Genomic DNA, 24,163 nt, shown 5'->3' on the forward strand with positions numbered 1-24,163 from the left:
ACCATTCTGCTTAGAATCACCACTCTTTTCAGTAATCTTAAAGTGTTGTCATACCCAAACCTGAAGCACGTAGAATTTTCATATTTCCTGACCTTACTTCGATTCTTACTGCTGAGAGAATCTAAATAACATTTCATTCAACCACACTACATATCTCCTCAGAAGAGCTCCCCACCCAACTGGAAGTCAAGCCTTTCATTCAAGATGACTTCCGGGAGGGGATCCTGTCATAGATAAAAAGGACTTTGTCTATCCTGTCTCAAATTCCACTTTTTCCATCCCCTACTTATTCACTAGAGAGAGGGACTTTGTTGCTCATGAGAACAGCGTGAACCAGGTTATTAGACTCGGAACAGGTTGATATTAAGAGGGAGGATGTGCTGGAAATTTTGAAAAGCATCAGGATAAATACGTCCCCTGGGCCTGACGGGATATATCCAAGATTACTACGGGAAACGAGGGAGGAGATTGCTGCACCATTGGTGATGATCTTTGCGTCCTCACTCTCCACTACAGTAGTACCGGATGATTTGAGGGAGGTGAATGTTGTTCCCCTGTTCAAGAAAGGGAATAGGGAAATTCCTGGGGATTACAGACCAGTCAGTCTTACGTATGTGGTGAGCAAAATATTGGAAAGGATTCTGAGAGATAGGATTTATGATTATTTAGAAAAACATAGTTTGATTAAAGATAGTCAACATGGCTTTGTGAGGGGCAGGTCATGCCTCACAAGCCTCATTCAATTCTTTGAGGATGTGACGAGACACATTGATGAAGGTCTGGCAGTGGATGTGGTGTAAATGGATTTCAGTAAGGCATTTGATAAGGTTCCCCATGGTAGGCTCATTCAGAAAGTTAAGGGGCATGGGATACAGGGAAATGTGGCTGTCTGGATACAGAATTGGCTGGCCGAAAGAAGACAGCGAGTGGTAGTGGATGGAAAGTATTCCACCTGGAGGTCGGTGACCAGTGGTATCCCGCAGGGATCTGTTTGGGTCCTCTGCTCTTTGTGGTTTTTATAAATGACTTGGATGAGGAAGTGGAAGGGCGAGTTAGTAAGTTTTCCAATAGCGAGTTAGTAAGTTTTCACAAAGGTTGGTGGAGTTGTAGATAGTGTCGAGGGATGTTGAAGGTTACAAAGGACATTGGCAGAATGCTGAGCTGGGCTGAGAAGTGGATGATGGAGTTCAACCTAGATAAATGTGAGGTGATTCATTTTGGAAGGTCGAATTTGAATGCTGAATACAGGGTAAAAGGCAGGATTCTTGGAAGTGTGGAGGAACAGAGTGATCTTGGGGTCCACATACATAGATCCCTCAAAGTTGACACCCAGGTTTATAGGATTGTTAAGAAGGCACATGGTGTATTGGCTTTCATTAACAGGGGGATTGAGTTTAAGAGCCGCTAGGTTTTGTTGCAGCTTTAGAAAACCCTGGTTAGACCACACTTGGAATATTGTGTCCAGTTCTCGTCGCCTCATTATAGGAAGGATGTGGATGCTTTGGAGAGGGTGCAGAGGACATTTACCAGGATGCTGCCTGGACTGGAGGCCATATCTTATGAAGAAAGGTTGAGGGAGCTAGGGCTTTTCTCACTGGAGCAAAGAAGGAACAGAGGTGGCTTGATAGAGGTGTACAAGGTGATGAGAGGCATGGATATAGTGGATAGCCAGAGACTTTTCCCCAGGGCGAAAATGGCTGTCACGAGGGGACATAATTTTAAGGTGATTGGAGGAAGGTATAGGGGAGATGTCAGTGGTAGGTTTTTTACATAGGGAAGGTGTGTGGATTGTACTGGTGGTGGAGTGAATGCAGAGGTGGTGGAGTCAGAGTCATTAGGGACATTTAAGCAACTCTTGGACAGGCACATGGACAGCGGTAAATTGAAGGGGTGTAGGTTATGTTGATCTTAGATGAGGATAAATGGTCGGCACAACATCGTGGGCCGAAGGGCCTGTACTGTTCTGTGTTCTATGTTTACCAAACCCATCCTGTCAGTATTGGTTTCTTTATGCCTCTAATAAACAGGAATGCTACATAAACAGGAACTTGCATGTGTTCATCACACACATTAATCTTCAGACACTTCTGTTCAAAGTATAATAGTTAAAAACATCAGAAATAGGAGCAAGAGTAGGCCATTTGGCTAATTGAACCTGCTCTGCTGTTCAATGACTGACCTTTTGGTGGCCTTAATTCCATTTTTCTAACTGCCTCCAATAACCCTGGATTCCATTGTCAAATACAAATCTCTCCAAATCAACCTTGAGTACGTTCAATGACCCAGCTCCCCCTGTTAGCTGGGGAAGAAAATTCCAAACACCAACAATCCTCCGAGAGAAGAAATTCTTCCTCACCTCCATCGTAAATGAAAACCTGTTCTTTTCAAATTTCAAAACCCCCCATGAGCTTAAACATCCTCTCAGCATCTATCCTAACAAGCCAGCTCAAAGTCTTCTATGTTTCACTAAGATCACCTCTCATTTTAAATCAGAAAGTGTTATTCCTATCAGAAAGTATTATTCATGTTATAGGTGTTATTCAGAAAGATTTGGATGTTAGGTCAAAAGAAGCAGTTAAAAGCAGTTACAGAGCAGTTAAAAACATTGATTGGACAATGAAATTGGCTTTGTAGTTAGGCAAGACACAATGTCAGTTATGGTGCATTGGAACTTAGTACGAGGATAAAACATTTTACAATTGAGGAGGTTTTGAGGCAAATAAATCATTAAAGAAATTAAATTTAGAGAAATGCATTTTCAGCCCTGGGTGACCAAATTCTTCAAGGGTAAAGGTCACACCACTGTCAACGGGTTTCCCTTTGTCCTTACGGTCTGCCGCCAGAGAACCCACGGCGGGAGTTCATCGTTCGCGGGACAAGAAAATCTCACCATTGGGAAGGGCTGGAAAATTTAAGCCTAAGTATCCATAAACTGCTATCACACCATCTTTTTGAGGCACTTGAAAGAAAATCTCATTCTTTACCTTTAAAGCATTTAAAGTTAATATTTCATCTTCAAGTATTCCCATTAAGTTGAAGTACTTTCGATTTAACTTCCACCCCAGCAAATAATACATGTACATGATCTGAAAAGAAGCAGATGAGATATCGATAAAAATGCTATGAGACACAGGACAAACCAAAGCATAGCATTCTCCATTATTCCTGCTGTAGTCTAGATTAGAGACTCATGAAATGTTAAATTAATAAGTGAGGTTTCTCTAAACGTTAGTCACATGCCTCCCATCCAGTAATTCATGGGTTCAGATCATAAATTTCTCTTAAATTCCTCTATTATTTTGGAGCTCAGTTTTTCCACTTCTCCATCAAATTACTAACAATGTCCTGGAGACAGAGATATCTTATTCGGCTTCCGATTTCTAACTCCCATACCTTTTGTGCCTCTGACCTTGATAAGATTTCAAATTAGCCTCGATTAATAACATTGACAGCCAAAGGCAACTTCGATCTCAACTACCTTCAGGAAACTATTTGAAGATCACTAAATCTATTGCTACAACACACCACTTGACAATTTTGGATTAGGCACAGACCATCTCTTCAGCACGCAGCTTCCCTAAACAGCTGAAACCTCCCAAATCATCCAACAGCAGGGCCAATAAATCTCCTGGAAATCAGATCCAATACTAATTAGACATTGTCCCACAAAATTAGTGAAAAGTTAAAGTGATAATTGACAAATATAATTATAAATATAACTACAAATATAAGTGATAATTGGTGGCACGGTTGCACAGTGGTTAGCACTGCTGCCTCACAGCTCCAGGGATCCGGGTTAAATTCAGGCCTCGGGTGACTGTCCATGTGGAGTTTGCACGTACTCCCTGTGTCTCTGTGGGTTTCCTCCGGGTGCTCCAGTTTCCTCCCACAGTCCAAAGATATGCAGGTCAGGTAGATTGGCCATGCTAAAATTTCATAGAATTTACAGTGCAGAAGGAGGCCATTCGGCCCATCGAGTCTGCACCGGCTCTTGGAAAGAGCACCCTACCCAAGGTCAACACCTCCACCCTATCCCCAGAACCCAGTAACCCCACCCAACACTAAGCAATTTTGGACACTAAGGGCAATTTATCATGGCCAATCCACCTAACCTGCACATCTTTGGACTGTGGGAGGAAACCGGAGCACCCGGAGGAAACCCACGCACACACGGGGAGGATGTGCAGACTCCGCACAGACAGTGACCCAAGCTGGAATCGAACCTGGGACCCTGGAGCTGTGAAGCAATTGTGCTATCCACAATGCTACCATGCTGCCCTAAATTGTCCCTTAGTGCCCAAAAGGTGAGGTGGGGTTACCGGGTTATGGGGATAGGGTGGAGGTGTGGGCTTAAGTAGGGTGCTCTTTCCAAGGGCCGGTGCAGACTCGATGGGCTGAACAGCCTCCTTCTGCACTGTAAATTCGATGATTTCAGATGGACAGAGGCGAGAGAGAGAACTTTTCTCTGCAGCAAATTGGTGTGATCTGGAAAGCATGACCTGAATGGTTGATGGAAGCAGATTGAACAGTATCCTTAAAAAGGAAAATTTGTTTGGCTATGGAGAAAGGGTAGGCAATTATATATAATGAGTTAGCACTTTCGGACAGTCAGCACAAGCACAATGGGATAAATGGCCTCCTCCTGTGCTGTATGATTCTATCACTTTATAGAAAGGCAGATTGTTATAACCCTGTAGCCTGCTAGAAGATAATTACGATGATTTGTCATGATATTGAAAGTGGCAAATCCACAGACAAAGGGACATTAAGAATACATAACACAAATAATGTTAACATGACAGGTCAAAATGAATGCTTTTTAATTTGACAAAATTTGAGTATTATCATTTGAACGTTAAACTTTTCAGTTCAGATCTCTTGAGGTTATGAGTTTAATTGAAACAACATCTCACCCAGTACAAATCTTACACACTCATATTGTTTACTTCTTACTGGGCTATGGTATCTCGTAAAATCCAATAACTGAACAGCTACAATGCTCGTAAACACTGTCAGCATCACTGTATAGCAGAAGTCATATTATTACCAGAGGGAACTTTCTGAGCAGTAGCGACACACTCCAAAATGAAAAGCTTGATCGGCTTTTTATTTACTTACAGAATGACTGCCACATCCTGAAATTCACAACTCTTTCATTAGATTCACTACAAAATTACCATGGAATTGTATGATTGTGCTGAGAAATATTTTGTCAGAATAGTTTGTAAACAATGAGAATTGCAGATTCTGACCTTTGAGCTATAATTTAGATTAGTGTAAAAAATATATTTATGATTTTGTGTTCTGTTTATTATAGTGTTAGCCCTATTGAACACTCATTGACATGTCTTTCTGTTACATTAAAAAATGGATATCCTAAAATCTTTAAAATCAATGAGGTCAGCCTTCATTGTCTGCACACAGAATGTCTCACCCTTTCCTAAATTTAAAAAAGAAGGTTCAATAACATGAATAGGAAGGAGTGCAGCTTGAGGAAAAGCTGGTATACAGTCTCTGATTTAGCATGTGAAATTCTGCTTTGAAGAACGAGACATTAATATATTCAACATCTTTAAGTATGAGTTTTCATGTTTTATATTTAGTTGGACTGATTTCTGCTTCACATTTCTAATTGTATAGTTTACTTTAGTTTTGTGCTCTTTTCATTATTGAAACGTACTTGAGACCATCTCTTCTTGTGCCGAATTTTCTGCTTGTCTTTCAAATGAACATACAGCATGTTGCCATATGGAAGAGTGTAGGTGATTCTCCCACCGTAAGGTGTCTCCATTATGGTTTGCGTTACCATTTCCTCATCTTCCTGTTCACCCTTCAAATTCTGCTTTTCACATGAAAAAGTCCTGAAAAATTAAAGATTTAATTCTAAAAAGTAACAGCAAGTTCTTGAAATTGGAACCCAAGCTATTGTATTTCTCAGCACTGAGACAAATACATGTTCAAAATAATAATCTTTATTAGTGTTGCAAATATGCTTACTTTAACACTGCAATGAAGTTACTGTGAAAATCCCCTCATCGCCATACTCCGGCACCTGATTGGATACACAGAGGGAGAATTCAGAATGTCCAAATCACCTAACAGCACGTCTTTTGGGACTTGTAGGAGGAAACCGGAGCATCCGTCGGAAACTCATGCAGAGACGGGGAGAACTCCTCACAGATAGTGCCCCAAGCCGGGAATCAAACCCGGGTCCCTGGCGCTGTGAAGCAATAGTGCTAACCACTGTTCTACCATGCCGCCTGGACATCTGTGATACTGAAGCAGTTTTACTGTTAGAATCACTTGTTCACACAGCGCCTTAAATCTAACACTTGAAATGTCCCTCCTCCATCAATGATACCACCCACCAAAACATAAACTTGAAATTCAGATACAAAGTTGTGAGAAGCAAACTAAAGGATAAATCACATTGCACTAACCCATTCGTTCTCCTTTTAAAAGGTATAATAATGATTACACTTTCTTTTAAGTGGATACTTGTGCAAGGCAAACAAGGTTCACAGTTTCTATCATGTCATAGTTGTCTGATCATATCTCGCTCAATTGTTGCTGCAGTTAACAGCCATTATTGTAACAAATGATCAGAAAGTACTGAGTAATATAGTACCAGCAAACATTTTATCTATTGTATCACCTGAATAATTGTTAATTTAACTGCTATATGGATTAAATCGGGGTGGGCAAACTACGGCCCGCGGGCCGCATGCGGCCCGCCAAAGGTATTTCTGCGGCCCACCAAGACAATTAAAAAAAAAAACATTTTTTTTAAACATTTGTTTTTTTTTGTTTTTTTTTAAGGTTAATGGTGGGGGGGGGCTGTTGGGTTACTTACTGGTATAGGGTGGATACGTTGACTTGAGTAGGGTGATCATTGCTCGGCACAACGTCGAGGGCCGAAGGGCCTGTTCTGTGCTGTACTGTTCTATGTTCTATATGAGGCGCCCAGAATCATAACCGGGTGAAGTAATTATTTTACTTATGCGGCCCTTTGTGAATTGTGAATTTCTGAATGTGGCCCTTGCACGGAAAAGTTTTCCCACCCCTGGATTAAATGCATCATTTTGTAATTCTGAACTATGTCAAGCTTAATTACAAAATGCATTAACCATGTTTATGATTTTTTTTATACTTATAGAATAAATGTTTTGCTTTGGTTAGACAGTTCACAACTTGAATGAAATCTCAGAATCTAGTACTGGAGCAGTCCGTGTCCGAATACAGCAAGACCTAACAAATATTCTGGCTTGGAATGTTAAGCAGCAAGTAACATTCACACCACACAAGTGCTAGGCAATGATCATCTCCAACAAGAGCAAATCTAACTATCTTCCATTGACATATAATCGCTAAATTCCCCACTATCAACATCCTGGAGGTCACCATTGAAAAAACTGAACTGGACTAGCCATATAAGTATGGTGGCCACAAGAGCATGTTCGGATTCCTGCAGCAAGTAACTCACCTCATGACCCTGCAAAGTGTGTCCACCATCAAAAGGGCACAAGTCAGGAGTGCGATGGAATATTATGCACTTGGTGGATGAGTGCAGCTTTAACAACACTCTAGAAGCTCAACGCCATCCAGGAAAAAGCAGTCCTCTTAATTGCCACCTAATCCACTACTTTAAATGTTCACTTTCTCACACCATTGAGGCACAGTGGCAAAAGTGTGTAATAACTGCAAGATGTACTGCAACAACTCAACAAGGCTCATTCAACAGCAGCTCTGAACCCCTGACCTCCTACCACCTTGAAGGACACAGGAACAACAGCATTTGCGAATTCCCCCCCAAGTCACTCACTATCCTGACTTGGAGCTATAGCTGGATTCTTCCACCCCGTCTGCCGCAAGATTCACCACAGGTGAGATGCGGTCAATGGAAAGGTCTATTGACCTTGGGCTGGATTCTCTGGTCACCGGATATGCGTGGCTGAAGAATCCCGCCCTATATCTACATTCCTGCACTGTCGCTGGGGCAGAATCCTGAAATTCCCTCCCGAACAACACAGTGGGTATTCCTGTAAGACATGGATTGCACTATTTCAGGAACGCAGCTCACCACCACCTTCTCATGGGCAATTAGGAATGGGCATAAATAAAAAAATAAAAATTACAGTTTTGGGTATTCTAATTGATTTCTTCTCTCAGTGAAAGGTTTTGAAATTGAGTCTCAGTGCATTTTAGATCAAAGTGCATTTCCACAAATTTAAAAAAGGCACGGGCTACATGTTTGAAGGGAGAAGAGGAAGGAGCTGACATTAATGAGAGACTTAGTGATGGTTTACTGAATGGGGAAAAGCCTCGGACAGAAATTTACATTCCGCTGCCCACAGGTTTGCCGGCAGATGGACCCAGGATATGTCTAGAATGCCTTTCCCTCCACCTACTCACCTGCTGCGGCCTCTGGCTTAATTTTAAGAGGCAGGGGAAGCATCAAATAGCCCTCCCGCCCTCATTCACAGTCTGAAGCCAGCGATAGATTGGGAATCTGGTGGATTACACTGCTTGGGCTTTGGGCAGGAAACCCTATTATTCATTTGGAGATCCCTAATCTCCAGATACTGCCACGTTTCTCCTCTCCCACTGCCATATCCACCCTAGCTCCTCGTCACAACTCGCTCTGCTCATGAGTCTGCCAATGTGACTGCCTTTGAATGAGAGACCCCTCCCCCAACGAGGCTTTTCTTTTCAGACTTCCAGCATGGCGACTCTGCACCCACCATTGTTTCCATCTCAGCAGTGATGGAATGAGACCATTAAACTGGCATTAACTAACTCCACTTAATCAGGTGGTAGCGGTCCGACAATATGGTTCCCACTGAGCATCGTCCTGCCAAGTTAAACTCCCCCTCACTTCCAAACTCACTGCCAGAAGAAGGGCCATTAAATTCTGCCCGTGGAGTGCAGTTTCTAGTCAGCGGCTTGTCGATATTATTATGAGTTTTATTTGCATGAGCAGGAATCCAAAATGAATATAAGTTAGTTCTAGTACCTGTAAATGTCCTCCATTATGCAAACAAGGCTCTTCACATATTCATTCGCAACTCTTTCCTGTATATTTGCCTCTGGAATGGTGAGCTGAAAAGCATCATCAAAATAAATGTGTGCTTCAAAGTCAAAATTGTCTTCATGCGATTTTGAAGAACTTGGTTTGTATTTGTCCAATCTGCAAAATATGATAATGTTGGTTAAATTAACTTTGGATGTACCAAGCAGTGTCTAATTGTAGCAATAATTCATGTCGGAAAACTTGTGTCATAGGGTGTGATTCAGCGGACAGAAGTTAAATCCCACCCCGCTTGCGTTTAGCAGTCTGTTTCTTGATGGCAGCAGTGCCGAAAAACATCCCTGCCATTCAGTTTCTTTACTGACCTATGGAGAAGGGTGACTAGTGGTGTTCCACAGGGATCCGTGCTTGGACCACTGTAGCTTGTGATATATATAAATGATCTGGATGAAGGTATAGGTGGCCTGATTAGCAAGTTTATAGATGATACTAAGATTGGTGGAGTTGCAGATAACGAGGGGGACTGTCAGAGAATACAGCAAAATATAGATAGATTGGAGAGTTGGACAGAGAAATGGCAGACGGAGTTCAATCCAGGCAAATGCGAGGTGATGTATTTTGGAAGATCCAATTCAAGAGCAGACTACACGGTCAATGGAAGGGTCTTGGGGAAAATTAATGTACAGAGAGATCTGGGAGTTTAGGTCCGTTGTACCCTGAAGGTGCCAAAGCAGGTCGATAGAGTGGTCAAGAAGGCATACAGCATGCTTGCCTTCATCGGACGGGGTATTGAGTACAAGAGTCGGCAGGTCATGTTACAGTTGTATAGGACTTTGGTTAGGCCATATTTGGAATACTGCGTGCAGTTCTGGTCGCCACATTACCAGAAGGATGTGGATGTATTAGAGAGGGTGCAGAGGAGGTTCACCAGGATGTTACCTGGTATGGAGGGTGCTAGCTATGAAGAGAGGTTGAGTAGATAAGGATTGTTTTCATTGGAAAGACGGAGGTTGAGGGGGAACCTGATTGAGGTCTACAAAATTATGAGAGGTATGGACAGGGTGGATAGCAACAGCTTTTTCCAAGAGTGGTGGGCGACTTACCAACTTTGAGTACTGCTAGCCTTTATAATATCTTTTCTTTGTCAGTTTTCTTTATAAATTTAGAGTACTCAATTCACTTTTTCCAATTAAGAGGCAATTTAGCGTGGCCAATCCACCTAGCCTGCACATCTTTCGGTTGTGGGGGCGAAACCCACGCAAACACGGGGAGAATGTGCAAACTCCACACAGACAGTGACCCAGAGTGGGATCGAACCTGGGACCTCGGCGCCGTGAGGCTGCAGGGCTAACCCACTGCGCCACTGTGCTACCCTTCTTCGTCAGTTTTTGTCCATTTTATCTCAACTATCTTCAGTTCCCGGCTGGGTCACTGTCTGTGCGGAGTCTGCACGTCCTCCCCGTGTGTGCGTGGGTTTCCTCCGGGTGCTCCGGTTTCCTCCCACATTCCAAAGATGTGCGGGTTAGGTGGATTGGCCATGCTAAATTGCCCGTAGTGTCCTAAAAAGTAAGGTTAGGGGGGGGGGGGGGGTTGTTGGGTTACGGGTATAGGGTGGATACATGGGTTTGAGTAGGGTGATCATTGCTCGGCACAACATCGAGGGCTGAAGGGCCTGTTCTGCGCTGTACTGTTCTATGTTCTATCTTCATTTTGGCTTTGGCAGCATCTTCCTTGGTGGAGCCATATAAGACTCATTTAGTATCTCAGCCATGCACCCCCCGCATCATTTATAATTCTCCTTTTTTGTCCCTCATCTAACCCACCTGTCCTTCCATTACTTATATCCTTATAGAACACTTTAGGTTTATTTTTCTGTTAGCGGCCATTCCTTCCTCATTTTATCGTTTTCATATATGGGCACAAGAAGCGCCCTGCTATTCAACTTTGCCAGGTTTTTTTGTCCTCACAGAGTTTCTCTCCGCCAAGGCCGCACTTGAGTAATTTCCTGCTGGCCAGCCCAGCAGGAAAGACTCCTCGCAGATCCGGGTACCATTTTGCCTGACTGCCCCAATCTCTCCCACACCTTTCAATCACCCACCCCTGCTTTCAACCCCCTCAACCTCAGGGAGATCCCCAGGAACATCCACTCACCCCCCTCTCCTCTATTTGGTGAAGCTCCCCTGACCCAATCCCTGGCAGTGCCAAACTAGATCTCAGGCACTTTGACACTGTCAACCTGGCACCCTGTGATGCACTATCAATTGCACGAAAGACTCGGATTGGTACAACTAAGGCTTTATTACAGTCAGATGCGTGGCCTCCTATTGCAGCTGGCAGAATGGCTGATCAGGAGGAGGTCATGCATATTTATATGGCTCCTTGTGGGCGGAGCTAGCCAGCAGGGGCTACCGGTGAACCTGTAGTGTAGGTACTACCGTACATCCCCTAATACAGGTACACACAGTTAACACAGTGGATCACCACATTCACCCCCTGTTAAAAATGAGTCTGGCGGGGGTGGCGTGGAACTATATACAGATTTGTGAATAATTTACAGGGGGGAGGGGAAAAAAAGTATATTTCCATCTTGTAGTCTGGTGCCCGTCAGAGGTTACGCCTGCCCGGCGGTTTGACGGTTCGCTGGGAGCGACGTAGCGGTGGTGATGATGTCGGTACTGGCGGTGTCGGCGTCGACGACGTCGGTGCTGGCGGTGTTGGTGCTGGCCAGTAGTTGGATGACTCCGGGAGCGTGCCAAAATCTTCCTCGTCCTCTAGCGTGGGCAGGGGAAGGAGGGATGGACCTGGTGGGGCTAATGCTGGGAGCGCTGGGGGAGGGGAGGGTGGCGAAGTGTGTGGGAGTGGAACCCGAGGGAGCCAGGTCCCTGAGTGAGACCATATCCTGGCGGCCGTCGGGGAACTCCACATAGGCATACTGGGGGTTGACGTGGAGCAGGGTGCGTTATTTGTGGCGGTGCACAGTAGAGACCGGATGGAATGCAATGCATCAGGGAGGACCTGCTGCCAGTGAGCAGCTGGGAGGTTTCTGGACCGTAGGGTCAGCTGGACGGCCCTCCAAACCGTCCCATTCTCCCTTTCTACCTGTCCACCAAGGGGTCCACCTTGTGGAGTCGGACATGCCTACGTAGTAGAACTGGTCCTGGAGCTGCGAGCTAAGTCGGGAGCGACACCCCGGATGTGGACTTCCTGGGAAAGGTAAAAACACGTTCATGGGGTGCGTTATTTGTGGCGGTGCACAGTAGAGACCGGATGGAATGCAATGCATCAGGGAGGACCTGCTGCCAGCGAGCAGCTGGGAGGTTTCTGGACCGTAGGGCCAGCTGGACGGCCCTCCAAACCGTCCCGTTCTCCCTTTCTACCTGCCCGTTTCCCCGGGGGTTATAGCTGGTCGTCCTGCTGGAGGCGATACCCTGGCTGAGCAGGAACTGACGCAGCTCATCGCTCATGAATGAGGATCCCCTGTCACTGTGGAAGTTGTCGGGGAAACCGAACAGAGCGAAGATGGAGTTCAGGGCCTTGATGACGGTGGCAGACGTCATATCTGGGCATGGGATGGCAAAGGGGAACCTGGAGAATTCATCGACCACACTGAGGATATATGTGTTGCGGTCGGTGGAGGGGAGGGCTCTTTGAAATCCACGCTGAGGCATTCAAAGGGGCGTGACGCTTTCACCAGGTGCGCGCGGTCTGGCTTGCACTCTGCACAGACCTGGCAGTCTCTGGTGACTGTCCGTACTTCCTCGACGGAGTAGGGCAGATTGTAGGCTTTGACGAGGTGGTACAATCGAGTGACCCCCGAGTGACAAAGGCTGCCGTGCAGGGCACGGAGTTAGTCTACTTGTGCACTGGCACATGTACCTCGAGAGAGGGTGTCTGGGGGCTCGTTGAGCTTGCCAGGGCGATACAAAATCTCGTAATTGTAGGTTGAGAGCTCGATTCTCCACCGCAAGATTTTATCATTTTTGATCTTGCCCCGCTGCGTGTTGTTGAACATGAAAGCTACCGACCATTGGTCAATGAGGAGAGTGAATCTCCTGCTGGCCAGGTAATGCCTCCAATGCCGCACCGCTTCAACAATAGCCTGGGCCTCCTTCTCAACAGACGAATGTCGAATTTCAGATGCATGAAGGGTGCGGGAAAAGAATGCCACGGGTCTGCCTGTCTGGTTTAGAGTGGCGACATCTGAAGCGTTGCTCTCTACTTGAAAGGACAGTGTCTCATTACTGCGTGTATCCCGGCCTAGGCTATGTCTGCTCTAATACGGGCAAAGGCATGTTGTGCCTCGGCCGTGAGGGGAAATTGAGTGGACTGTATAAGAGGGCGGGCCTTGTACGCTTAGTTTGGGACCCACTGGGCGTAGTAGGAGAAGAACCCAAGGCAGCGTTTGAGGGCAGTGGGGGAGGGTAAGCTCCATGAGGGGGCGCATGCAGTCGGGGTCGGGCCCCAGGAGTCCGTTTTGGACTACGTAGCCGAGGATGGACAGGCGGTTGGTGCTGAACACGCACTTCTCCTTGTTGTAGGTAAGGTTGAGGAGAGTGGCGGTGTGGAGAAATTTGGCAAGGTTGGCGTCGTGGTCCTGCTGATCGTGGCCGCTGATGGTGACGTTGTCCAGGTACGGAAACGTGGCCCGCAGTCCGTACCGGTCAACCATTCGGTCCATTGCTCTTTGGAATACCGAGACCCCGTTAGTGACGCCGAAGGGAACCCTAAGAAATTGATAGAGGTGACCATCCGCCTCGAAGGCAGTGTATGGACGGTCCGATTTACGGATGGGGAGCTGGTGGTAGGCGGATTTAAGGTCGGTCATTGAGAAGACCCGGTACTGTGCAATCTGATTGACCATATCAGATATGCGAGGGAGGGGGTACGCGTCGAGCTGCGTGTACCGATTGATGGTCTGGCTGTAGTCCATGACCATCCTGTGTTTCTCCCCAGTTTTAACCACTGCCACTTGGGCTCTCCAGGGGCTATTGCTGGCCTTGATGATACCCTCCCGAAGCAGCCGCCGGACTTCGGACCTGATGAAGGCCTTGTCCTGGGTGCTGTACCGTCTGCTACTGGGCTTGCAATCCACAGTTAGATTGGCAAAGAGGGAGGGGGTGTCAACCTTGAGGGTCGTGAGGCCGCAAACGGTGAATGGGGGTAGGGGTCCGCCGAATTTGAGGGTGAGACTCTGGAGGTTACACTGAAAGTCCAGACCCAGCAAAAGTGCAGCACGGAGGTTGGGGAGAACGTAGAGGCGGAAACCGCTGGATTCTACGCCTTGAACAGTGAGATTGACCACACAGAAACCTCGGATCGGGACAGAGTGGGATCCGGAAGCCAGGGAGATCCGTTGGTTGGCGGGATGGACCGCGAGGGAGCAGCGCCTTACCGTGTCTGGGTGGATGAAACTTTTGGTGCTCCTGGAGTTCAGTAGGCAAGAGGTCGCGTGGCCGTTGATTAGCACTGTCGTCGATGCGGTAGCCAGGTTGTGAGGACGGGACTGGTCTAGCGTCATAGAGGCAAGCAGCGGGTGGTCATCCGAGGAGTCAGATGGGGAGTGACGGCGACCCAGGTCCAGCATTCCAGTCCCATGGGGGAGACAAAATGGTGGTGATGGCAACGTCCGGAGGACCTGTTGGGGAGAAGATGGCGGCGCCCATGCAGCGCACGCTGTAGGGGCGGGGAAAGTTGACGGCGTCCTTGGAGCGCACGTTGCGGGCGTGGGGCAAGATGGTGGCGCCCATGGTGCGCACGTTGTGTTGGCGGGGCAAGATGGCGGCGCCCACGGGCCGCAAGTGGACCTGGGGGGAGAAGATGGCGGCGCCCACTTGTCGCACGTGGCCCCGGGAGCAGAAGATGGCAGCGCCCATTGTGCGATCAGCTGGGGGAAGGGAGCAATTTTGGGCGCGATAGCAGCGACTGCGTGGGCCTGGCATAACGCCGCAAAGTGGCCCTTCTTACCGCAGGATTTGCAGGTGGCGGCGCGGGCTGGGCAGCGCTGGCGGGGGTGCTTCTGCTGGCCGCAGACGTAGCAGCGGGGACTCCCAGAGTGCGTGGTGTGGCGGGCAGTGCAGGCATATTGAGTAGGAGTGGCCCCAGGCGGGGGGGGGGTCCAAGAGGAGTAGGAGGGGTGTGCTGCGCGGCAAGCAGGGTAGGATTGGACGTTGCGAGATTCGACCGTCATGGAGAACGCTAAAGCTTTCGACTCCGCTAGGTCGAGCGTGGCCCCCTCCAGCAGTCGTTGTCGGATGGGGTCCGACGCAATCCCCGACACGAATGCATCACGCATGAGGAGATTGGAATGTTCAGTGGCCGTGACAGCCTGACAGTCACAGTCCCGTACGAGTGGGATAAGAGCCCGCCAGAAGTCTTCGATCGACTCACCAGATAGTTGTACGCAAGTGGCGAGTACGTGCCTTGCGAAGAGTGTGTTTGTCTTCTGAACGTAGTTCTCTTTAAGGAGTGCCATAGCGTCTGCGTAATTCTGGGCGTCCTGGATCAGCGGGAATACACTGGAGCTCAACCTGGAGTATAGAACTTGGATCTTCTGAGCTTCCGTCGGCGCGGGGTCGCAGCGTTGATGTATGCCTCAAAGCAAGCTAGCCAGGGATTAAAGCCATTTCTGGCGTCTGGCGAGTGCAGATCCAGCTGCAGGCGATCCGGTTTGATCCTGATGTCCATAATGTAGAAAATCTGACTGTAATAAATTGATGCACTATCAATTGCACGAAAGACTCGGATTGGTACAACTGAGGCTTTATTACAGTCAGATGCAGAGCCTCCTACTGCAGCTGGCAGAATGGCTGATCAGGAGGAGGTCATGCATATTTATACGGCTCTTTCTGGGCAGAGCTAGCCGGCAGGGGCTACCGGCGAACCTGTAGTGTAGGTACGACCGTACATCCCGTAATACAGGTACACACAGTTAACACAGTGGATCACCACACCCTGGCAGCACTCCTGCCAGCCAGGCAATGGCACCTTGTCCCCCTGACAGTGCCTGTGTGGCACTGCTAGGAAATACCAAGTTGCTCAGGTATCAGAGGGAGTGCCGGGTGCTATCCTGCACTGTCTTCGAACACCAAGATGTGTTCCGTGATCTGGGAGAGCCCTCTAGGTGCCATTGGTCCGCGTTTGTGGAAACCAGTACCAAATGTTATCCTGGTGAGGTCTCCCAGGCACGGCCATTGGTTTCCAGGCTTCAGGAGAATCCTGAGAACACATATTTAAATGATTTAAATATGCAGATCTGGATCACGCCCAGTGAGATTGAGATCAGATTGCGATGTTTCGGGAGATTTCGTTAAATCTCGCAAGGCATTTCGCTAATCTCACAAAAGGCCTCCTGCAAGATTCACCAGCCTTATCCTGACACCGGATCAGGAGCAATGAGGCCATTGAATCACACCCACGATTTTCTTTTTCACTTCCCCTCTGGATTTTTTTGAAATACTCACCTGTGTTGTCTGTCTGACAGCTGATATAGGCATTCTTTTTCTGCTTCACCTTACTCCTGTATCATGCAGGGAGCTCTGACTTTGTTTGCTCCCATTTTCCTTCTGGGGATTGTACCTCGACTCGACCTGAACCACATCCTTATTTGAGGTAGCTGAATGTTGCAGTTACAATTTTGCTTCCAATCTTTGTATCCAATTTACCTGAGATAAATCTGCACTTAACCCACTGAAACTGACCCATCACCAATTTATTATCTTTGCTTTATTTTTTTGCTTTCCTTGTCATTTTCCATGGTGAGACAAAACCTTTTGGGATGGTCTAAACTAACTTTGTAGGGGTTTGTGAACCAGGTTAATTAATATTAAGAGACGGATACCAAGTCACAAAGAATATTGTGGCAGGCAGATAGTCTGAGAATGTTAGGTGGTTCAGCATAAGAAAGAAAATCTAAATTAGAATTATGATGCAAATACGTTCATGCACAGAGTTCTATAAATAAGATCGGTGAGTTACCAATGCAAATTGCAACATAAAAATATGATGTTATGGGGATCATAGAGATCTGGCTCAAAGAAGGGAAGGACTGGGTATTAAATATTCCTGGATCCAAGGTGTTCAGGAAAGGAGGATGGATGGCAGCATTGGTGAAGCGAAAGTTGCAGTGCTGGAGAGAGAGGATGTCTCGGAAGGGTCAAGGACAGAATCTATATGGATAGAATGAAGGAACAAAAGAGGCATAATTGTGTCACTTGCTTTAGTCTTCAGACCACCAAATAGAGGTACAAATATGCCAGGAAATTACAGAGGAGTGTTAGAGTTATAGCGTAGTTATAGTAGGGGACTTTAATTATCCAAATACAGACTACGATAGCCAGCTCAACCCAGAGAGGGTAAGGGTTCCTAATGTATCTTCAGGAGAATTTTCCACAGAACTATATTTCCCGTACAATAGTATTATTTTTGTAATACACAAGAAAGGAAGCATTGATGGGTCTGTATTTTTGGGAATGATGTGGGCCAAATGGACCAAGTGTCAGGAAGAAAACATGAAGTACCATAAAGTCTAAGTTGGTTATGGAAAAGGACAATGAACAAATCAGCGTACAAGAATAATGAACAGGGGCAACGTCAGTTTCAATGGGGGAAAAAATGGATCTGATCTCGATAAATTGGAATCAAAGGTTAGCAGGCAAACCTAATCAAAAATTGGTTGCATTTAAATAAAATATAGTTTCAGGTAAAGGTATGTTCCAACTAAGAGAAAGGTAGAGTAATAATAATAATAATCTTTATTGTCACAAGTAGGCTTACATTAACACTGCAATGAGGTTACTGTGAAAAGCCCCTAGTGGCCACATTATGGTGCCTGTTTGGGTACACAGGGAGAATTCAGGATGTCCAAATTAACTAACAGCATTTCTTTCGGGACTTGTGGAAGGAAACCGGAGCACCCGGAGGAAACCGACGCAGGCATAGGGAGAACGTGCAGACTCCACACAGAGAGTGACCAAGCCGGTAATCAAACCTGGGATCCTGGCACTGTGAAGCAACAGTGCTACCGTGCTTCCCATAAGCAAACTAATACAGAGTTTCCTGGATGATGAAGGAGGTAGAGACCGGAATTCTCCGGCCGTTCACTGGGATTTTCTGTTCCCCGGCAGCGCTCCCACATGGTTTCCTGGTGGCATGGCATGGCTTCAATGGGAATTCCCATTGACAGTGGCGGGAACAGAGAATCCCACTGCCAGTGAACAGCGGGCCACTGAGAAACACCCGGCTGGGGGGCAGAATCCCACACAGAGATGTGTGCATATGACAGATGTCAGGTGAATAATACAATTTAGAACTAAGCCAAATATAAAAGTTCAGAGGAGAATCGAAAAAGCAAATAAGCCAGGAGAGACAGTAAGAAGGGCTGGACAGCTAACATAAAAGTGCACAAGTAGGATAGTATAGAACTTCAAAAGGACATTGAGAAGATAATGACATCGGCAGACGTGGCAGGTGAAATTTAATGCAGGGAATGTGAAGTCATTCATTTTGATTGGAAGAATGCAGAAACGATACAAAATAAAGGAAAAATTCCAAATGAGGCGCAGGAGAAAAGGAACCTGGGTATACGTGTACATAGATCACTGAAGGTGGCAGTATAGGTTGAGAGAGCAGTTAATAAAGCATTTGGTATCCTGGGCTTTATCTGTAGGGACATAGATTGCAAAAACAATGAAGTTATGTTCAACCCGCATCACGCATTGTTTGGTCTCATCTATTGTGTCCAGTTCTGGGCACCACATTTTAGGAATGATATGAAAGCATTAGAGATGGTCCAGGATATTGGTTCCAAAGATGAGAAACTTCAGTTACTAAGAAAGATTTGAGAAGTTGGGACTGTTCTTGCAGAGAAGCTTGAAGCAAAATTTGATGGAAGTATTAAAATCATGAGGGATCTGGGCAGAGCAAACAGCAAGAAACTGTCCCCATTGATGGAAGAATCAAGAAATGGAGGGCACAGATTTAATGTAATTTACAAAAGAAGCAATGCTGACATGAGGAAAAGTTTTTCTGCACAGTGTGTAATTAGGATCTTGAATACATTGGGCGCGATTTTCCGCTCCCCACGCCGGGTGGGAGAATCGCGGGAGGGCCGGCTGACTCACGACACGCCGCCCTGACACCTCCCGCGATTCTCTCACCCCCCGCTCGGATTAATCGCTGCTCGCCGTTTTTCGCGGCGACCGGCGATTCTCCGGCCCTAATGCGGCCTGACGTTCCTGACCGGTTCACGACGGCGGGAACCACACCTGGTCCCTGCCATCGTGAACATGGCGCTAAAGTTCTGTTTGAAGCTTGTGGGGGGCGGAGAGGGGAGTGAGCACCACGGCTGAGCTGGGGAGGGGACTGGCCACGATCAGTGCCCACCAAGAGACGCACTCTTTCCCCTCCGCCGCCCCGCAAGATCAAGCCGCCACGTCTTGCGGGGCAGCAGAGGGGAAGACGGCAACCGCGCATGCGCGGGTTGGAGCCGTCAGCCATCGTGACGACAGCCACGCATGAGCGGGTTGCAAGCGTCAAGGCCCGGCGGCCGAGATTTACGGTGCGCCGCTCCTAGCCCCCTGGGGGGGGGGGTGAATAAGGTGCGAGGAGCGGCCTCCGAGGCTGTCGTGAAACTCGGCCGAGTTCACGACGGCCTTCCCGATGCCGCGCGGGTGTGGAGAATTCCACCCATTGCATGAGAGGTGATTGATGCAGGCTTAATTGAGGCTATCAAAAGGGAATTGGATCATTACCTGAAAAAATTAAAATGTGCAAGGCTATGAGAAAAAAGACGGAGGAATGACACGAGGTGATTTGTTCCTTCAGAGAGCTATCCCCTAAAAGTTCCTCGACTAACAGCTGATCCATTTGACCCATTCATTTCCCTGAACCAAATCCAGAAAAGCCTCCTTCCTCATTGGGCTAAAAACATACTGATCAAGAATATTTTTTTGAACACATTTCAGAAACGCTTCCTCTCTCTCTAACATTTGCATTATTACTATCTCACGAGGATGAGTTATATTGTAAAGAACCCTCTTGTGAATCCTCGTTGGACTCTTGTTTCCCTTTTCATTTCTATTCTTTTGGCTGTTACAATTCCTGCATCTGGGAATTGCTGGGACCTAGGCCCTTTAATTTAAATAAAACAGTAGCAGGATGTACCCTGACATCAGTGGTGACACATTTTGACAGACTTATCTAGCAACCAATCAACTCCATCGTAATCCAGGGGCTAAGCAGATACTCGATGCGGATCGGTGCTTTTTATTCTGGAATGTCCTACTGGGTGACTCTGTGTGTTTGGTTTCAGTTTTGATTGGAAGTGCAGATCTGAACAAAGTCCTTCAGAATATCTCTCCTCGAAGGGGTGGAATTGTCTCTCAAATCTTTATTTTAATATAAATTTAGAGTACCCAATTCATTTTTTCCAATTAAGGGGCAATTTAGTGTGGCCAATCTACCTATCCTGCACATCTTTTGGGTTGTGGGGGCGAAGCTCATGCAAACACGGGAAGAATGTGCAAACTCCACACGGACAGTGACCTAGAGCCGGGATCGAACCTGGGACTTCGGCGCTGTGAGGCAGCAGCACTAACCACTGCGCCACCATGCTGCCCTTTGTCTCTCAATTCTTAGTTGGAACAGGGAGCGATCTAGAGAATGTTGACTGATTGCTAAACTGTTCCCTAGTTGCCTAAATCGGCCTGCTGGACCGCATGCCTCTTTCTGTCTATGTTTCTGGGACCAAAATGGCTGTTCATCCTCCCCACTCAGTCTGCCATGTAGGTGCTCCATAACATCTTTGATCCTGGCACCAGGGAGGCAACATATCACTCTGGATTCAAGTCTGCAGAAACTCTTTTCTGTTCTATAAAATCCACAATCAACTTACCATTTCCAATTTTCGTTTTGCCTCCATGTACACTCTGACATTTATTTCTTAAGGTGTAGACATCTTTTTTCTAGGCTAGCATTTGTTTCCCATCCTTAATTACCCTTGAGAATATGGTTGTGAATGACCTGTTTGGGCTGTTGTAGTCCCTTTGGTGTTAGTATCCTCACGGTGCTGTGGGGGAAGGAGTTACTACAAACATTGAAGATAGGAACAGGAGTAGGCCATTCAGCCCATTGAGCATGCTCTGCCATCCAGTGTGATCATGGTTGATCCTCAATCTCAAGGCCGTATTCCAGCTCTCTCCCCATAACCTTTGACCCATTTATCATCTCGCCAGCAAGATTTTGCTTTCTAATTTTCCCATCCACCCCTCCCTGCTCTGGTGGTATAATGAGGTTTCCAGCCAAGAAGGTTGGAACCACATTTCAATAAATTTTAACAAAATTAGCAGGCTTCCCTGTCATAGCGTCCCCATTTCCCACCCGCACATTTATAATTTACCCCTTGCCGGCGTGACAGCGTCAGCAAGGTTTGTCATAATATACATCTATGTATATAATGGAGTGCAGACATGCAGTGATTGACACACAGGATGATCAGTAAGGACACAGAACAGAGCAGCCAATCACCAGACAGGACACAACCACTATAAAGCCAGAGGGCACGAGTTTTCCCGCTCTCTCAGGACCAAGCCTCTGAGACAGTCAGAGCTCGTGAGCATAGCCAGTGCAAACACCATGTGGTAGCTAGTAAGTCTGGTCATGCTAGTGTCAGGTCTCCATTCAAGTCAGTATAGTGTCAACCCACAGTTGAACATGTATAATAGTTTAGATGTTAAATAAAATCGTGTTGCATCTCATCAAGTGTTGGAAGTCTGTCTCTCGCTACACTGCATCAAGTGCAGTCTGCATCGACCCAGCCAGCCCAACACATCATGGTACCAGGTAGTGATGCTGAAAATTGACGGACCTACCTTGAGTGAATCAGTGTTGACCAGCAAACAGCCATCCGGAAAACGTTCGCCCTCTTTCGCAGCTCCGCATCGCTGGCAACCTCGGTGCAAATTGGAAGATCTTCAAACAGAAGGTCCAGCTCTATCTCGAGGCCACCGACCTCGAGGCCGCATCGGACGCCAGGAAGATCGCACTATTCCTCGCCACAGCCGGGGACCACGCCATCCACATCTACAGCTCCCTTACATTCGCTGAAGGCGAAGACAAGACGAAATTTAAAACAATCCTGCTGAAGTTCGACAGCCACTGCGACGTTGAGGTGAATGAGAGCTTTGAACGGTACGTTTTCCAGCAGAGGCTTCAGGGTAAGGATGAACCTTTTCAATCCTTTTTGACCCATCTCTGCATCCTCGCGCAGTCATGTAACTATGGCTCAACAACTGATTCCATAATCCGGGATCAGATCGTTTTCGGGGTCCACTCCGATTCCCTTTGCCAGCAGCTCCTGAAAGTCAAGCAGCTCACCCTCACCATCGCCATCGAAACGTGCATTCTCCACGAGCATGCTAACAATCAGTACTCCCACATCAGGGCGGCAGAAACGGCAAAGCAAACCTCCCACGAGGTGGAAGAGGTGCAGGCCATTGCACAAATGCAGGGCCTAAATATCGACGAGAGTGGCCATTTTGCGCGCTTTTCCCGAGCCCCTGCACATGCGCGCCACGACCGAGGGGACGGCGAGGCAGAAGGCCAGCCTGCGCAAGTGCGTACGTCATTCGACCACACTGCGCGTTGGTGCACGGAACGCGTTGGCGTCATGACATGTCCGAATTATGGTTCTGCCCATTTAAAGTGGCAATGCCCGGCAAAATCACAATGGTGTCTACAGTGTGGCAAGCTTGGCCACTACGCAGCCCTATGCAAATCTGCTCCACTGCCCAGCATCCAGCGATCCCAGCCACGGCGCAGAAGCGACCGTTCCATACAGCAGGCCATGCCAGACTCCGACCCCGACAGCCCAACAGATCCTGAGGCTGAGTGCCTCAGATCGCCAGACCGGGTGGGCATCGATACGAAGCATGCGCTGCCTCTCTCCAAGATAGTGAAGCACCTCCCGATCCTCAGCGTAGATCCTGATGACAAGTGGTGTGCTGTCCTCACAGTAAACAAGGCTCGCATCCGGTTCAAACTGGACACCGACAGAGCATCCTTGCTCGGTGCTCGGGCCTGCAAGCTCCTGAACCTGGTTCAGCAAGTCCATACCATGTCATCCTCACAGGCGACGGCCTCACCTGATGAAAACTTCCCGGCTGAAATTGATGACATCATCACGCAGTACCACAGCGTGTTCGGCGGAATGGGCACACTCCCATACCGATACTAAATCCTGCAATAACAGAACGCACCGCGTCGTGTGCCGGCACCCCTCAAGGACCGCCTCAAGCAGCAGTTACAGGACCTCCAGGACCAGGGCATCTTATCAAAGGTCACAGAACCCACTGACTGGGTCAGCTCCATGGTCTGCATCAAGAAGCCAGGGGAGCTTTGAATCTGCATCGACCCCAAAGATCTAAATCGCAACATCATGAGGGAACATTACCCGATACCAAAACGAGAAGAGTTGACCAGCGAGATGGCTCATGCCAAATTCTTTACGAAGCTGGACGCCTCCAAGGGGTTCTGGCAGATACAGCTGGAGGCATCCAGTCGCAAGCTGTGCACATTCAACACACCGTTCGGTCGTTACTGCTACAACCGGATGCCTTTGGCATCATCACTGACTCAGAGGTATTTCACCCCATCATGGAACAGATGATGAAGGGTATCGAGGGGGTGCGCGTGTATGTTGACGATGTTTTAATCTGGTCCACAACTCCTCAAGAACACATCGATCGCCTCAAGCAGGTATTCCACAGAATCTACGAGCATGACCTCCGACTCAATAGGGCCAAGTGCTCATTCGGTCAATCAGAAATCAAATTCCTTGGTGACCACATCTCGCAGTTCGGCGTGCGGCCAGATGCTGACTAGATTTCGGCGATCAACGCCATGAAGACCCCAGAGGACAAGAAGGTGGTCCTCCGCTTTCTAGGGATGGTCAACATCCCCGGGAAGTTCATTCCCAACATGGCTTCCAACACCACAGCCCTCCGCCATCTCGTCAGAAAGTCGACGGAATTCCAATGGCTGCCCGCTCATGAGAAAGAATGGCGTGAGCTGAGGGCAAAACTCACCACAGCCCCGGCTCTGGCATTTTTTGATCCTACCAAGGAGACCAAAATATCCACA

General features: G+C 47.4%; 1 protein-coding gene across 1 annotated transcript in view; it reads right to left on the reverse strand.

Moving 5' to 3' along the window:
• Positions 1-24,163, reverse strand: part of LOC119963867 (chitin synthase chs-2-like) — a 146,129-nt gene that overhangs the window by 71,148 nt on the left and 50,818 nt on the right. The window contains exons 6-8 of the mRNA XM_038793263.1: positions 9,014-9,187; positions 5,681-5,861; positions 2,985-3,086 (exon numbers count right to left, since the gene is read on the reverse strand). Coding sequence (XP_038649191.1) covers positions 2,985-3,086; positions 5,681-5,861; positions 9,014-9,187 — 457 coding nt within the window. The remainder of the gene's footprint in view (positions 1-2,984; positions 3,087-5,680; positions 5,862-9,013; positions 9,188-24,163) is intronic.

Source organism: Scyliorhinus canicula, chromosome 1 (genome assembly GCF_902713615.1).
Source record: "Scyliorhinus canicula chromosome 1, sScyCan1.1, whole genome shotgun sequence".
Taxonomy (NCBI): domain Eukaryota; kingdom Metazoa; phylum Chordata; class Chondrichthyes; order Carcharhiniformes; family Scyliorhinidae; genus Scyliorhinus; species Scyliorhinus canicula.